Source organism: Lepisosteus platostomus, chromosome 7 (assembly GCF_059453375.1).
Source record: "Lepisosteus platostomus isolate fLepPlt1 chromosome 7, fLepPlt1.hap1, whole genome shotgun sequence".
In the NCBI taxonomy this organism is placed as follows: domain Eukaryota; kingdom Metazoa; phylum Chordata; class Actinopteri; order Semionotiformes; family Lepisosteidae; genus Lepisosteus; species Lepisosteus platostomus.
The window spans coordinates 9,493,318-9,510,623 of NC_142617.1; the positions used below are offsets into that span (position 1 = coordinate 9,493,318).

Genomic DNA, 17,306 nt, shown 5'->3' on the forward strand with positions numbered 1-17,306 from the left:
ATTCGAGTAACCTTCAGCAAAAAAAAATAAACGCAGAAAATGTACAGTGATTTATTTTACTCCCCCCCCCAGCACTACGTTTCCTCCTCTCTCAATATACAAATGATAGATATCTATCAGGAACAAGTAATAGGTTTATTCCATGCTGAAAAGAGAAGAGAGAAAACGCAACGTTTCGGCTGTGAAGCCTTCTTCACTATGCATGCTGACGCAGCTACCTACCTGAACGATATCTATTATATTCTGAAATTCAGTCCTAAAAGCAATTTTGTCTTTACCGAGTAAAAAACAAAGTCCTAGATAATAATACTATATAAAATGGGGTTTTCTTTGGAGAGTGTCTGTAGTCTCTGTGTTATGTAAGTTCAGCATGGTTCCACAGTTAACAGGGACCGCTCTGCGGGGGGTTCGTTCTCTGTTAAGTCATTTTCTTTACAAGCGTACAGCAGCTTCTGAGGGGATCCTGCTTTAGACTACTGATACTGACATCAAAGCTGCCGTGACTGTGGTAACACTTCACCGTAATTGAGGGATTAGAGCCATAAACAGGAAGCTGGGGAAGAAATGCTCGAGAAATAGAACAGAATCAATGGTAATGAGGAGTGATTTTAGAGGAAGGCATTTCAGCTTTTAGTGTTGGCAAGATATAAATGTGATTATTTTCTTAGTGCACTTTATCACATGCAATGCATTTTAAAGAAAACTGGGTGGAATTTTAAATTACTATTTTTTAGGTGGCTATGCGTTGAACCATAATGACACATTTACAATTTTGTTCGTTTCAGATGAAGCACAATATACTTTTAATGTATTTTTTTCACAGTAATTCACTTCTGTGATACTTGAACATGGAAGGAATCCAATCGTTGCAGACTGTTCTAGTCCAAAAGAGAGACTTTTTTTTCTCTTTTTCGAGCAGAAAGCAGAACTGGAAGCTCACTGTCCCTGGGCATTTTGATAGCAATGAGGACAAGCACATGCTGCGTAACATAAAGGAATTGCTTGTTGATGCAATGGGCCAAGAGCCAGCCTGATAGAACCAGTGGTCCCTGAGGAAATGACTGCAGTCAGGCAGGCAGTCAACTAAGAATTAGAACTCCTGTGCACTGGAACTAAAGCTGGTTTATAACCAGCTAACACTGTTATGTTGCCTTTTGCAGAAAAAATATTTTTAAACCTAAGCCGTTTCAACATGGGGAGACACAAATTCATGTCAGTTTTTACCTTAGCGGAGTTAGTACTTAACTGCAAAATATTATTCACCGTAGGCTCCCTAACCCTATTGTGCTTGCTGTTTTGTCCCTTCTATTTAAAAGAAAATACCCAACCCCTCACAAACACACATACTGTATATTTACAGTATTTGTATTATGGGAATTAATATTAATGAGCTCTTAATGAAAGTCAGAATTGTCTAAATAAAATTCTAATTCAAGATTGCATATATGAAATCAAAGGAGCTATGGACTATTGTAGTAGCTGCTTTGATAAAATCAGAATTGTTATGAACAGTTGTTCCACAAAAAAAAAATATATTGTATGCTTGCTTGACTTACACCAAAATAATTCAAAATGCACACTCCATTAGAAATTGGATGCCATTTCCAGGGAATTGTGGGCTTATCCCATCTCTTGTTTCATCCAAGCCTTAATAAAAATGTATTTTGTCTAGCTCTCTGCATTAATTTTAATTAGACTACCTGACAGTACTTATCAACCCATAGTGTTGTATAGGACAGATGTTCTCTAACAAAATTACCAACAGAAATAAACTGCCATCAGAAAAACAAATTGATCTCTGAAACCAAGGAAACTGAATTATAGAAGAAAACAGTCAGTTTCTTTTCCTAAGACATTTTTTTTGCATTTCATTTGTGAGAGATATAAACAAGACATCCTCATTCAGAAGAGAAGTTTTAATTTGAACTCCTACATCATGTTTTAAGTGTCAAACAAAGAGTCTGCTTCAGTGAGCTAGACACACACCACCCAGAAATCCTACAGGCTCACAGTAACATTACAGGGCTATGAAACCAAAACCAAGTGAACCACTTTAATGACTGATGCAATGAGACGATCTTCATCCAAACAGTCCAGCTCTCATTATTTATTCATGCTGGTTTAACAGCATTTGTTTTGTAAGGGCTTTGCAAAGATCTATATTCACTGTCAAAACCCATAAGCCTCATCAGGTGGGCAAAACTGGCAGAAAAATACCTTCCCTTTAAATATTGGTATTCAAGATCATTTGTCTGTTATTTCCATGCCATTCGGAGACTGCCATTAAGACTACCTATCTTAATTATATTATTGTATGCATTGTATATATACATTTTACTACATTTTTGCTATAATGCGCATTTAAACTCTGAAGGTCTATTTGCATATGAGACATTAATACAGATATTTCTAAATGTAAGGAAATAATTATAATTGTAAAAAATGATCAATTAATCAAAATGATGCCCAAAACTTCTAATGATTATCCAAAATGTATATTTCCAAAATCATAGTTTTATAGATGCTTAGTATATTTTGGATTTTTTCATAGTGAAATGTTAAAAGAAGAGATACAGATTTATCAACATCACAACAATAAATCCCATAAATTAAATGAGAAATAATAAAAGTTATATCACACCTTATGACACAAAAATAGCAAATATCATCTTGGCCACCGAGGACACAACTAAGATGAGTTCTTCATATTATCTTGAAATAAACATTTTAATTAAATGTTTAAATTACCAGACTTGAACATTGAAGCAGAAGATAATTAACTTGCCCTTCATCGTTATTGATAATCCATATAGTTTCTAAGAAATGTTATAGTCAGCAAAGGAAGTTCTAAATTTTATTAATAAAAGAGATTAAAGAATTTGATGTAAGCCTCCCTTAGGGTAATTTCAACTTGATGCTCCACATATAGTACCACTTTTGTAATTTGATAAGGCAGTAATTTAAACAATACTATATCCAGATTTGTGATTGTTGTGAAGGAGCTCTTTAAGAATCATTTTTACCAACCCTAACCCACATATTTCCTTAATTGTCTCCACACCAATTATATGCTGATATAACAGATAGTAGAAAACTAGTATACATAATTAAAGCGTTTGAAAACAATCACTGCCCAGATTAAACCATCTAAATGAATATGGAATGTGATGTTTTTGTAATCACACATCGAACTGTCATTCAGGCAGAAATAACATGGACCAGATAAACGGACACATCGATTTTATTGATTCATCCACTTCAAAGGTTGAGAAAAGGTCATGCTATAAGGGTGACCTTTGACCCAGGGCTACAGAGGGAGGCTGTTCTGTTGATGGAATTCGATGTTGCTTTGCTCAGCTCATTTGTGCAAGCAACCCCTCAAGCTCTGGGCGAGCTTTAAACCGGGCGTAGAAGTCTTCCTCTGTATGCTACAAAAAACAAGACCAGAACAGTGATCAAAATGGTAAGGTGGACATATTCATAGTACCACCCTTTTGATGGATAATGTATATTATTTACATGATTGTTTTTAGTGTACATTATTAAAAAGTTATTTATTTGTTAACAATATATGAGCTATGGGGCAGACTCTGCAAACTCCATAATGGCTGTCTTGCCTACAGTACTTGTGATGAAAATTATTGTCCTAATCATATGCAAAGATAACGTGAGATCATCAGGCAAACAATATAAATCTTAAGATGCACATTCAATCACTTCTGGAAACAAGTCCCTCCCTCCCCTTTAATTCACAGAAACTTCCTGTAAGCCATGTAAGTTTGCCATTACTGAAACCCCTACCTCTCTGACTGAAAACTGGACTCCCTCAGGCTGATTTCGTAGAAGAACCTCAACAAACACTGGAGCCAGCGTGGAACTCAAACCACTCAGCTACAAAGAGAGAGGAAGGAAACCGATCAGCGCTAAATAAAACACTACATCCAATAAGCAAACTATTTCATTCTTATCAGAATTAATTACATGAAGATCAAGTAAAGAAATCTTAAGCAGACTGTGTGGCATACATCATGAAGCCTAGTCCTAAATGTTCAATTTAGTGGCACAATTAAATTCATTAAATGACTTTTAATGGCCTAGCAAATAAAAAACGAAATGGTCACACGGGCTGGAGTTTGGGTTTACAACAAGATGCTTGAAGGTAGGCGATACTTGTAAACGTATTAGCAATAAAAAATAACTACTGGTAAATTATTAACAATAACTGTAAATTGTAAAGGCTGGAGTTGAAAATTCTTTCAGACACAACTAAGGCTTCTGACAGCAGAATAGAAATCATTAAAGCCATTAGAAAACCTACAATTCTCATTTTGTTCAGTGTATTATCCATAATAAGCAACATTTTGAAAGCTTTTCCTGACCAAGAGCAGTTGAAATCAGCTAATAACTGATTAGCTTCCAAGGCAATGACAGACACTGATAAGAATACGTAGAAATAGATATAGCATTAGAAAATTGTTTATGTTTCTTAAAAGCAAAGCACAGAATATTCCTTTACCTGCACAACCCTCTCATGTGTTTTGAGAACAGCGTCCACATACATCTTGGTGCCCTGCTCCTGCAGAATCATTAGCTCTGTGCTCTTTGTGGGCAATGCATAGCTAACAGGAAAGCACAATGGTGAGGGGATTGATCATAGAAGCTCATAGAAACTCTGCTCAGACAATACAACACTATGATGTGGTACTAATGTCAAATGATATGTCTACAGTCTTTGACTTAGAAACTAGCCTTTTTTCCTGGGAGGACACTGGCATTATTTTCCCATAACAAACCAGATATTGACAGATATTATAGTCTGCTGTTCCTACAGTTTGACACTAATGAATATTCCCTTCCCGTAGTACTGGTTCCAAACATACTACTAAACTTGGATAAAAAGCAATAACTTTCCTACCCCGTATGATTTCAGACTGATGCATTTGAAAACCTACATTGCAGTAGGCAATAAAAAGGAACTTACTTAAGCTGGTAATAAAGCACTAATGTGATACAAAAGAAAAGCTGAATTGTTTGAATTCTAACCAAATGCTTCTTTGACTTTTCCCCAAAGGGGATGTCCACATTATTATCCCCCCCCCACCCAAGAGTGTTTATAACTTTCTTCTCAACATCATCACTGGGGTTTCCTTGGACCATGATTATATTTATTTTTCTTCTAATTGTAATTATTTGTCTATTTATACATGCTTCATTATATATTGTGTCTTATTACTTCAGCATGGGGTCACGAGAAACCCCCTATTACCTCTCATCCACTGTGATCTTGAGGCGGTTGCAGAGTCTGTGGACATACTGAGCGTAGTGTTCAACTAACGTCATGTCGTGGCCCGACACCATCACATTCAAAATGCCATACTCCCTGTCTGTTGCCGATCGAATCTTCTTCACCTCCAATTTCTCCTTCTTCTTTTTAGGCTGTAGGTAGCACAGGAGAATGTCAAAGGAAAACTAAAAATATGCCCCAAATTGCTTATACCTGATAAATAGTTCAATTTATAACTTCCTTGGGGGAAAAAAGAAAAAGAAAATCCACACGCACACACCCTGCAGGACTTACATTACAGTCTCAAACTGTTCTTTAAATCACTGGCAAAAAAACAATACAGTACAAGTGCAAGCTGTGAGTAGACAGGATTTACAAAGCAGGGTAAACAGCTGCAGATAAATAGCCACCACTTGTTATTTTATCACAGCTTATTGCTAATGTTATTGGTCATCTGCCTCATTAGTTAGCTACTGTTGTGCTCTATTGCATACTGTGCATTATGGCAGTGCAATACATCATCCAGGGTAATGAACATCGGGAATCTACAGCTCAAAGCTTGGCCTAAAAGTTGCTGTAATGAACCAGAAAAATAACACTCCTGTGGCTACAAAATGGTTTGCTTCCCCCTCATAAATCAGTCTAGCTTTCACACTAAATCCTTTGTCATATTTTAAAGAATACCTTATCCAGCGTTTACCACAGTTCAGTTCACGTTTGTCATTCCAGCCATATACAAGTAGATAGTGGAACAAAATGTGGATAATTACAGCTACCACTGGGAGGTCAAATTATTTTCTGTATTTAAAAAAGGATTTCCATCACCTCCATGTTCACTTAGCAGTTTAAGTTTTTTTTTTTAATATACCAATATTTCCATATTCATATTTCAGAGGTTATTGGAATCAAGGCAATATGAGATTGTTACAAAAGTGTGTCCCCAAATGTTTACTAATGTTACTGGCATTCCCATACAGGTTGTCTTAATTTGTCAGCATCTTAAAAGGTATTAAAATGGAATGTTAAAAAACAAAACATTTAAATGTGATTGTAATCCTGAACACAATCCTGTTGCAATAAGTTTTTTCTAACCTTGTGCATATATTCCTTCATAAACAAATTAGGTATTAATTCATTCAAGAAGTTTTTAACCATAGAAAATGTTCCCTCCAGTAAAAGCAGGTTCTTCAGAATGCAAGAGGTAAGGTACATGTAAACACACATGAAAAGAATATCTTTCAATGAACTACAGGGGGCAATGTTAGACCGTGCAGTCAACTAAACTGTTTTCTCACAATAACTGATACCAGAACTGGCTTTATAATTTATAATAATTAACTGCACTTTATATACAGTATATAGCTCCTTTCATTCCAAACTTCTTTACATATAAAAGGGACCCAATGCTCTACCACGTGGTGCACAGCAGGTATTACTCACCAGCAGCCCCAGTGCACAGCAGATCACGTGTAGAGGTGAGAAATTACTTCACCAGCTGAATTAAGGGAACGTTTAGGTAGGCAAGCTTAAAATGTAATTCAGCCAGGACCCCAAGTTAGAACCCCTCCTCCTATGATCAGTGCTATGAAATCTTAATTGACCAAGTTGTGAAGACCTTGGTTTAACAGCTCTTCAGAATGACAGCACTTCCTACAGCACAGTGGCCCCGATCACCATAAGTGGGAATTGAATTCGAAACTCTGTTCCACTGGGAAGAGCATCACCTACTGGTCGACCACTGACATCACCCATCCTACTACTGCCCAGGCCCAAGCTTGTTTAGCTACTGGAAATGTGAAGATGGTGCACCTTTAACAGAAACAAAACATATTCCTAGGAACAACAACTTCAGTGTAATATTGGATATAAAATAGAATCTTACCACTTCCTTAGGTAGTAGATATTTATACCTGCCAATGCCATGAGTTGGCATGGACCTGTAATGTCTTTCATTGCTGTGTAACACTCCGCCTATGGAGAAACAGAGCTCAGAGTCACCATGTCTGTGGCTTTGAAACTACATCATGAACCTGCCTGCATACAACCTTCAAAATTGCACAAATACAACGCAATGACCAGGACAATACAACCTAAGAAAGAGCACGGAAGCCATAGTGTAGTAAAAGGAATACTATTTGGTGAATAACGCAAACAAAAGTGTTAATTTATACATACAGTACATGTCTGATAGCGAAGTCTTACCTAATAGTGGACACTGTTTTGAAACAGCTAACCTAAAAACAAAGATAAAGAAAAGTCAGCGTGACATACAAAAGCTGAGTTTTTTGCAACTAGAACCGTTTACCGAGGTTCAAAAGAATGGAAATCTCATTGGTATATATATATCATTATCAACTTTAACAATAACAATTGAAACATTAGTTGTTATACATGTTTACAAGTTATCCAGAACTCCATTAAGAAAGGATGTACATAGCAAAACGCGAGAGAGCTCTTATTAATTGTATCTTACCTAAATATCGATACAACTTGCTGAAACTCCTTTGCATGTCTTACAATGGATCCCTGCGATAATAAAGTACAACGTAAACAACGAACGGAACAATTACAGCATTTTATTTATATAAATCTAAGCATTGATATGCAGATACAAATTAGACGTCAAAAGCAAAGTTATACAAAACGTGTGCGAATCCAACAACAAAAGTAAATTACAATCACATATTAACACCATGCGCAGAAGGCAAAAGTGACCTTCCGGTATAAAGCCACGATCCTTTCTAAACCTTAGTATTTCGTTATTTTTCCAAATTATTACCTTCGTGAAAAATTGATACATATTTCCAATAGATCCTTCTTATCTTAATAACAGCACAAATACAACAGAAATGTACTTTTCGTTAACTATTAAGGAAATTGGATAACGAAAATACATTGGTCCGCCTCGTGAAATGCAGTCGGGGAAACTCAGACACAGAAAAATACGTTCCGCTTTCCCAAAAGTTAAGGTGAAGTATTTCCCATCATCAACATAAAATAAGATTTGTCTTCACTTGATTCTTATGTTAAAGCAGTTAATTGCCCTCAGTCATTACTAATAAAGTATGAGTTCAACAAATCGGTACGGTGGTGGCTTTTTTCAGAATGGACCACAGGCAAACTTAAAATAAATCAGATTTCCGTGTTTTCCATTTTTATCTTTCAAATACAGGTAAACGCGATAAAGGAAAAACAAAATCTGTCATGATCTAGAAGAGATGAAGTCAATGATTATACAAATACAAATTCAATGGTATATTAACTGATATAATTTTGTAACTCCGGTTTTGTTACCATTGTGATACAAATAAGTCAAAAGTCCTCATACAAACACTGCTCGTACATTATAAAGCTGAATTTTTATTTATATAATCATTTACCTAATCTCTTCTAGATCTTGATACGTTTTTTTTTTCCATTATCGAGTTTACCTGAATTTGAAAGATAAAAATGAAAGAAAAAAAACACGGAAATCTGTGATTTATGTTAAGATTACCTGTGCTCCATTCTGAAAATAACCACCAGCGTACCGATTTATTAATCTCATACTCATGTGTATACGTATGTAGTTGAACTGTAATTTAAGTTCACTGCCGCATGCAGGAGGTGGAACGTTTGTTTTGTATGTAATATAATCAATCACTTATGCTTAAACGAAATAAAGATGATGTCATCGCAAAAATATGTTTTCAGACAGGTGATCAACACTTCACACCCTCCTCAACTGTTTCTCAATCGGTGCTGTTGATGATGGTGATGATGGCAGCACCCAAAGTCCAAATGTGACGTTGCAGTGTGGTTTACGATGATAACGTGGCGCCCTCTTTGCTCAACTAAACCCGACGGTCAATTATGCCCGCCTTTCCCGAACACCTATTGGTTACTTCGCATTTAAAGGAAAGGATATCGCTGGATACTATTGGTTTAGCTCTGTACCATTTCTGTCAAGGGGGACGTAAACAAAGACAAAGAACCCCGCCCCTGTCAGAGGTCTGTCTGTGACATGTTTAAAACCCAGCGAATTTTAACGACGTCCATACTAGTTGTGGCCACGGCTGTGTTCTTAACTTTTCAGCTCTCGTTGTCTAAAATGTTAAAGAGCGTTTTGGGGTGAAAACCGCCTCATCAATATAAGAAGTTATTATTATTAAGATGGCATGCCATTTTTTAAATAAAAATGATAGATAACATTTAGTAATTAATAATTGCTTACACTTATATAGTACTTTTCTGGACACTCTACTGAAAGTGCTTTACAAGTAACGGGGACTCCCCTCCACCACCACCAATGTGCAGCCAACATGCGCCAGAACGCTCACCACACTTCAGCTAATAATGGGGAGGAGACCAGAGTAATGAAGCCAGTTCATAAATGGGGATTATAAGGAGGCCATGACTGGTAAGGGCCAATGGGAAATTTGGCCAGGGTGCTGGGGTTACACCCCTACTGTTTTCAAGAAACACTCTGGGATTTTTAATGACCACAGAGTGTCAGGACCTCTGTTTTACATCTCATCCGAAGGACAGCACCTTTTTACAGTATAGTGTCCCCGTTTGGACCAACATAGGCCACAGGGTGAGCGCCCCCTGCTAGCCCCACTAACACCACTTCCAGCAGCAACCTTAGTTTATTTCCCAGGAGGTCTCCCATCCAGGTACTGACCAGGCTCACACCTGCTTAGCTTCAGTGGGTTGCCAGTTGTGAGTTGCAGGGTGATATAGCTGCTAAATCATCTACTAACTATTAGTAGTAACAGTTTAGTAATTACAAGTACTATTCATTATAAAACCTACCATGTACGGAATTAAACGTGCAATTAATTTAATTCTTGCTTATACTTAGAATGAAGTAGCTGGAAGTTTAAATTTGTTCTACTCAAGGTTATATTTGAACAACCTAAATATCGTAAATGGGTTGTCTTTGACGTACTAAAGAAGATGATTTAATTCATATTTCACAACATATTTAGGTGAGCTCTTCTTTGTATGAAAAAGGATTATTTTCAGCCACCCACGATAAAATTATCCAGTATAGTACCCATAAACTACAGTCTGGGACAATACCACATAAAAGAAAAATATATTGAGATGTACAGTAACAATGATAAAAAAACAAGTTCTGCATAAACAGGAAATAAAACAATACGGTTTTCGTAGTATTTCATACGAAGGCCGGTCTCTACCGAATCTAGAGTCCTGTTACAAATCCCAGACTTCCAGTGGGGGGAAATAACGGGAAGAATGTTCCGCCACACCCAATATGGCGACCAGACTGCGAGGCGGGTTTCGGATTGGCTGAATGTTCCTGTCAGTCAAATTACGAAGAGAGGGCGGTAGGGCGGGTAGCAAGCTAGGCTGTGGTGAGCTCCCTAGTAACAGAGTGGAGGAGGGTGAGGTAATTCCGAGAAGATTCTGCTGCACCGAGACAGACAAAAAAAGTCTATTTAACAGGGAGGAAAGACTAGGAAGTGCAGGAGAATACTTTTGAGTTTCGCTCGCCGAATTCCGTAGGTCTGAAGTAGAAGCATACTGCCTTACGAAGGGAGAGCTGGTAGTTTTGTTTTTTTTTTTGCTCTCCAACTTTACGAAATAATAAAGTAGAGTGTGCTTCCCAGACCCTCCGGGTTTTTTTTTTTTGCTTCGCCTTCTTGAATTGTTGCAACCATGTCCGCGGGAGGAGACTTCGGAAACCCTCTCAGGAAATTTAAACTGGTCTTTCTAGGAGAACAGAGCGGTAAGTGCATACTTTTTCGTCTTCTGCGGTTTCCATAAGCAGCGGTCGGGGCGAGTCCTTTCAGATCGGTCCCCACCAGCACACCGAGAGTGCCGATTTGATTTTGTCGCATTAATGAGTAGAAATTTATTCTACCACCACCTACTGTACAGCAACAACTGTCTTTCCTGCTGGCCCCGAAGTACGCTTACCTTGTTGGTGTAAGGGAGTTATTTCATCATCATCACCGTGCTGGAGACATTTGGCAGCTCATCGCAAACAGAACCAGTAGCTACAGATTTAAGTAGCGGCAGGAATTTAAAAAAAACGGATTTATTCTCACCGCCTGCTGTCCTTGTGCCTGAACCGATGTCCTTTCACATATTATGAAATTAAATCGACCGTCTGTTACATAGCGATCGCACACCCTGTTTTAAGTAGCGAGGCTATAAAAATGAAACATCATGTGTAACAATGAGGTCCGAAACTGTTTCTCTGGTCACCGGTGCGAAACTGTTAAGTCGTGCTTCTTTTTTTTTTGTGTGTGCACAATTACTTATTCCGCATCTTTCTTTCGGCAGTCTTTTCAAGTTGAATGCTACTCGGGAGCGCTTGTTGCAGTGACGGGTGGCTGCCAAAAGAAAAAAAAAACCGTCTCGCCTGTCAGGACCCGCAAGCCCATGGTGTTCCCACAATCGCTTCTAATCCCCATCCGACCGCATGAAATCTGCTCAGTTCCTGCGAGCTAGCTTTCATTAACAAGCATGGGTTTAATTGTGTGGGGGGGCGGTATGAGTCCATCTGCAGTGTTGGGTTAGTTACATTAGACGCTTTCAGTCGGCTGTGATTTAGGAAATTATTTTTTAGATGGGGGGGGGGGGGACGGGAACGTAGATCCTGCTTGGGTATAGAGGACGACACGTTCTTGGGTTCGGATGTAAACTGCTTGCTTTTCAGGGTCTGTGTGGTGCAGTCTGCCGATCAATTAGTTCGTGATGTAAGCGTGTCTTGATTATGAGGGTTAGCTCCCACCGAGCAGGGCGTCGGGAGCAGGGCCCTTTACCAGCCCAGCTCCTGCTCGTCTAGCTCCGCGTCTAGCCGGGAAGAGCCAAGGTGCAGCTTTCCCTGCCGGCAAATCAGCGCCTTTCTCTCTCGCCGGCTCCGATCGGGGCTTACGTCGCGTCAGGTGGATCGTCCACCCAAATACATTATGATATACAAGGCCGGCGTGATTCCTTCATCGGGTTTTTTTTCTTCTTCTGAACCCTGAATTTATCTTAAATAAGTAAAAGCCTTAACATTTGGGAACGATCTGATTCCGAATGCCCTATTCTTGTTTTGTGTTCGTACCCAAAGAAGTTCGCGTGTTTCTCTAGGCAGGTTTTAATGGTCTGCCGTGACAGAATGCTGTTCCGGCACTCTTGATTATTCTGTTTTGAACAGTAGACTGTGTTCCATTTGCATTGAAGAGAAAATGTGCAATGCTGACTTCCCAGGAGGAAAGTGCTTGCTGCAGTTTTTTTTTTCCACATTGCCTACAGGTTGCCAAACACCGAGTATTTGACAAGCATGCAAAGCACTGGCAAAGGGACGTTTACTGAAGTTTCCCCCCTTCCACACAATCTCTTCCCTTTCCCCCACAACTGTTTGCTGCCCAGCTTTTAAACTGTGCTTGATCTGATGGGTGCAAGTCATGGAAGAAAAGGTTTCCCAACCCTTTCTTAAGTGTAATGAATGTATGTTCAGTTTTTAGCATTCTTTCAATAGATCTTGATTACAGTTGAGCCTTTGGTAATCTGATACACATTCATTGCAGTGTTTTTTGATCTGCTTCTGGGTGTCATTGGCTGTATATTGGAAAGCTGTTTTGTTAAGCTGAACAGCAGTGATAAATGTTTTTTTTTTATCTGCAGTGGTGAAGCAAGGAGTTGTTGAAACTAAGCCAGCTAGATGTGATTGATAATGAATTATTTATTTTAGATAGACATTGGAGGCTTTGGAGCAGGACATACTCAGCATGACAGAAGTGCTATTTAAATGAGGAATTCAGCAATATAAAATCTTTGAAACATTCCAGTATTTGCTGCAAAATAATTAGATTAGATTTTTCCTTCAGATATGTGTATCTCTTTTCAGCATAATGAGATATTGCTGTAATTTAAATACAAGCTTTATGAGTGGACAACCTATATCAACTACTCAAGAACTCTTCTGTCCACTAATAGCCTTTTATTTTTATGTTTTGTTTTTAATAGATGTATGTGGTAGGTTGGGGTAATATTTATTTTCCTGCAACATTTCATTTGTGGAGCTGAATGTGACTCACAAGGTTTCTTGGAACACCATGAATACAATACATCTTTGATTTATGTGTTATTGAAACAACTGAGATTTGTATAGTTTAGAATAAGTCCTACATATACAAGCTTTTATGTAATTACTAATTGTAAATTCATTGTACAGTTGTATTTAGTTGAAAATGTTTATTTATATACTGAAGCAGTTTCACTTTTTATATTAATTGATGTATTCAGCATGGTTTGTGCATAAGCTGTCAGTAAATCTATAGCTCAGATATTTATCCTGGCTCACTAAAGTTTTTACTTGTGTCTTGTGTTACAGATGTCTTTGAGCCTTTTCAAATGTGTGCTTCTACAGCACAGTCATGTTGAATTCCTGTCAAGGGTAAATTGTAAAATGAAATTTGCAGGTCATGTTTTCTCTTCTGCTGTTTTATACTAATTTTAATGGAAATAGGTACACATGCCGATGCAATTTCATCCGATAAAACTGCACTAGGTAGAATTTCAGCATAGTTTTCATGGGACATTTTGACCCAATACAGTGACTATGTCGTCTGATGTTTGCACACTCAGAAATGGGGAACGATTATACTGTGAAGTGGAACTGCAAGTTACAACACAAAATGCTATTGATTCTTGAATTAAAAGGGTGCCTCAGATAAAGACTGTGCTGCTTTTATCTGGTTCTCAGGGCTGAGTTTCTGAGTTCACGCCTGGAGCCTTGAAAGTACCTCAGTGTCAACCATGTTCCACACAGAAAATAGGTCACAGTAATTGCTTTATAAAAGGGGAATTGCTTTCATAGTTATAAATCACTGATGTTACACTCAAGATTTTTCCCAGTTTTCTTTTGTTTTCACCTCGCTGTTAATCATGCTTGAAAGGTGTATAGGGTAGAGAAAGAGATGGGGAAAAAAAAGTTTACCTGGGTTTAACCTGGTTACTGCCTAGCTGTGTAGTTCCACAAGTGTATGTTCAATTGCTAGAGCTGCTTTTACAGTTGTAGTTGTGCTTGCTTGCTCATGTGATTTCCTGTATACATATATATCTGCAGCTCAGTCTGATACAGGCAGATGATTACCTTCCACAGTCCAGTAACATTTTACACCCTAGAATAATTTCGCTGTATGACATCCTCCAAATGCTGGAAAAAATGTTGAACAGGAGGAATCCATTCTCTTTTGTTATTAGTAGCTCATTGATTAGAGAATCTCACTGAGTGTTTTCTTGTCCAGTCACACTGTGTCACTATCCACAGCATTGCCTGGTAATATATTGCCATCTTTTGCCTTTTTGAGTGATACCTATGTCTCTGGTACTTTGATAAAGAGAATAGATTTAGAATGACCTGGTGCTTTCTGTACATATAATGTGAAGTCATCTAGCAGTACTGGTTTCTGATGTTCTTTTCCCAGAGTGCTAAATGCAAAATAAAAGAACAGTGTAATGAATAGTGTGCAATTAAACACGTTTTCCAAATTTCCCACATTTTTCCTGAACTGCTGAGGTTGATCTGTGAAACACTGCATCACCGAGGACTAATGGGTTGAATTTCTTAAACATAGATATGAAAACAAAATCCAAGAAATTGTTACAAAATTCAGATCAAAGAATCATGAAACGTTTTCGATATGAAATGCGACAAGCAGTCAAACTAAAAAAAAGAATGTTAATATCAGCTAGAGCTCAGTATAGCTTTCTTGAAGACATATCATTCTAATCCTAGCACTACAGTGCTCTTATGGTCTCCTGTTGGAAAATCTGCATTTTGTTCAGATTGACTTGCAAGAGCGTAAAAACTGTTGTTTCTAGGACTTGGTCAATGCATCTCTGAGTTCTGAGGTTGCCAATTTCTACACCATGGAGATTCTTTCACATTTCCTCTATCCTATCGGTGGGTTTCAACAGCGCAGGAGTCGGTATAACACTCACTGTGATGTCTCCACACACATGCTCTTCTGGCAGGTCTGTTAGGGGCAAAATGCCCTTCTTTGGTGAATGACACACTCCAGCCCTCTCTCTGCTGCCAGCGCAAGTGTTCAGTGACCAAAAGGCGATGGCAATTTTGTCTCTCAGCTGTCAACATTACTCCTGAAGGACTTCAGGGCATTTAGATCATTTTCATGTAGACAGTGAGCTACAGTCATTCTGCTGACACACGGGTTATTTTTCCTCGCTACTGCAGTCTGAAAATGATTGCAAAGATGTGTCGGGTGGATAACACAGTCCTTGGCCCTTGTGGTGACCCTGTACCTTCCAGGACGGGACTGTTCCTCGCACTTCCAGTTTCCTGCTTTCTCTGGTCTAGACGGCTGATGGTTGAACCTGAATATATTGTACACCTGGAGACTTCTTTTCTAGACAGGCTTCCTTCTATCTTGCCAGGGGCACCTAAGGCATTGTCATTACTCCAGTCATTCCTTTTGCTGCTCTTGCATTTAAATAAAATTCTTATTCTTATTATTTTATGCATTTAAATAAAAGTCTTAATCATCTCATGTTGGCAGTTTGGCGTTATATACCAAGTAATCAGCACATTTTGACAGTGTTTGTATGTAAGAACATGTCTTGAGCTCAGTATTTTGTTATACCTTTAGAAATGACATGATTCAATCAACAAACCTTTCTGCTCATAATTTTGGATATAAATAACCTTATGCACTTAATGAGCTGTTGCTGTAAATCATAAACTGCTAAGTTTTCATTATACATCAGTATGTATTAAAAGACGTTCTGTTTAAGTATTAAATGTCTTCAGACTGAGACTGAGGCTTTATTCATTATAAGGATATGAAGCTGCACAGACTGTGAGATGGCATAGGTCTACTGTTTTAGATTGCTTGGATCAGTATATAGGTTTAGACATCTGACAGAATAGTAAAGGAAAATAAGGGAATATATCCACCCTGTGATCGTAGAATTACATCACTTAAAATGTTTTACCGTCTCAGAATTAGTTTATATTTTATGCACAGTTTGTCTGCTTACAAGACAGGCCACACTGGGATATGTAAAAATAATTCATGAGTTAGAAGGCAGGATGGCTATGCTTATGTCATGGTAAGCTTGCATTGCAAGCTCGTGTCATCGATTTTTCATTTTATTTCTGCAAGTGATTTGCATTGCATTTTTAAAAATTGGTCTTAAGTCAAACACAACAGAAAAAGACTTGGTGTAAAAAGATGCGCTTATTGTATGGTGGTGTGAGGGCAGAGGTAAATTAAAATTCCATCAAGGATAAAAGGGAAAATAAAGATTTGATGTGTGAAATAAATCCCTGGATGAGAAATTACTGCTCTTTATTCATGGCTTCTTAAATGTCTGCTGAAGAGAGCTTAGCTGAAAACGCAGTGTTTCATTCAGTTAAATGAAAAAAAATCCCTTTCAGGACGTTTATTTCTCCTTTCACTGTTTTTAATTAATTTTCTAATAATTTTCTATGTGAAATTAGTCTGCATTTTGAAACGTTCTTTTTCGGTTTCATTACAATGAAGTAGCTTCACATTGTGGGAATTTGTATAACTAATTGTTGAGTGCTTTTGGTCTTTGCTACTGATTTTACTTCGCAGGATCTATCTGAAATTACCAGAGATGGGGAAAAAATCAAAATAACTTCCTTTGTTTCCAGCACAAATTGCATACTGGTTCAAATGAAATTACTCTTTTTGAAATATGCCCCCAGAGAACAGCTTTGTACAGTTGATATGTAGCAGCAAGTTTAGAATTCATTTTTCCTTTTTTCAAAATAAAGAAAAATCATCTTAATTCCAATAAATCAAATATATCTGACTATTGAAAAGTTCCCCCTTTATATTTGTATACCCAGCCTATAAGGAAATGGTCTTGTTTTTTGGGCCAGGAAAACAAATCAATAGAACTACAGCAGTAACACTATATAAAATGAAACTTATGTGAAGCAGAATTTTCATTTTAGCCATTGGAAGTTGAGATAAAATGACGAGCGCATTCTCCATTACTAATGTAAAGTTTAAAATGTATTTCCACC

The 17,306-nt window shown here is 37.8% G+C and overlaps 2 protein-coding genes across 5 annotated transcripts in view; one reads left to right on the forward strand and one right to left on the reverse strand.

Moving 5' to 3' along the window:
- Window positions 1-3,223: 3,223 nt before the first annotated feature.
- On the reverse strand, window positions 3,224-8,785 carry mrpl48 (mitochondrial ribosomal protein L48). The gene is made up of 8 exons (XM_088639106.1): window positions 8,064-8,785; window positions 7,758-7,810; window positions 7,487-7,518; window positions 7,167-7,255; window positions 5,267-5,436; window positions 4,517-4,619; window positions 3,802-3,891; window positions 3,224-3,428 (listed from the first exon to the last, which is right to left on the reverse strand). Exons 1-8 carry the CDS (start codon window positions 8,082-8,084, stop codon window positions 3,354-3,356), a joined length of 633 nt encoding a protein of 210 aa, XP_088495232.1. The 5' UTR covers window positions 8,085-8,785; the 3' UTR covers window positions 3,224-3,353.
- Window positions 8,786-10,625: 1,840 nt separating this feature from the next.
- Window positions 10,626-17,306, forward strand: part of rab6a (RAB6A, member RAS oncogene family) — a 38,785-nt gene continuing 32,104 nt past the window's right edge. Inside the window, exon 1 of one of the 4 annotated variants that reach the window (XM_088639111.1) lies at window positions 10,626-11,018. In XM_088639111.1, coding sequence (XP_088495237.1) covers window positions 10,949-11,018 — 70 coding nt within the window. In that variant the 5' untranslated portion in view covers window positions 10,626-10,948. The remainder of the gene's footprint in view (window positions 11,019-17,306) is intronic. The other 3 variants (XM_088639110.1, XM_088639109.1, XM_088639108.1) reach the window with 3 other exon arrangements.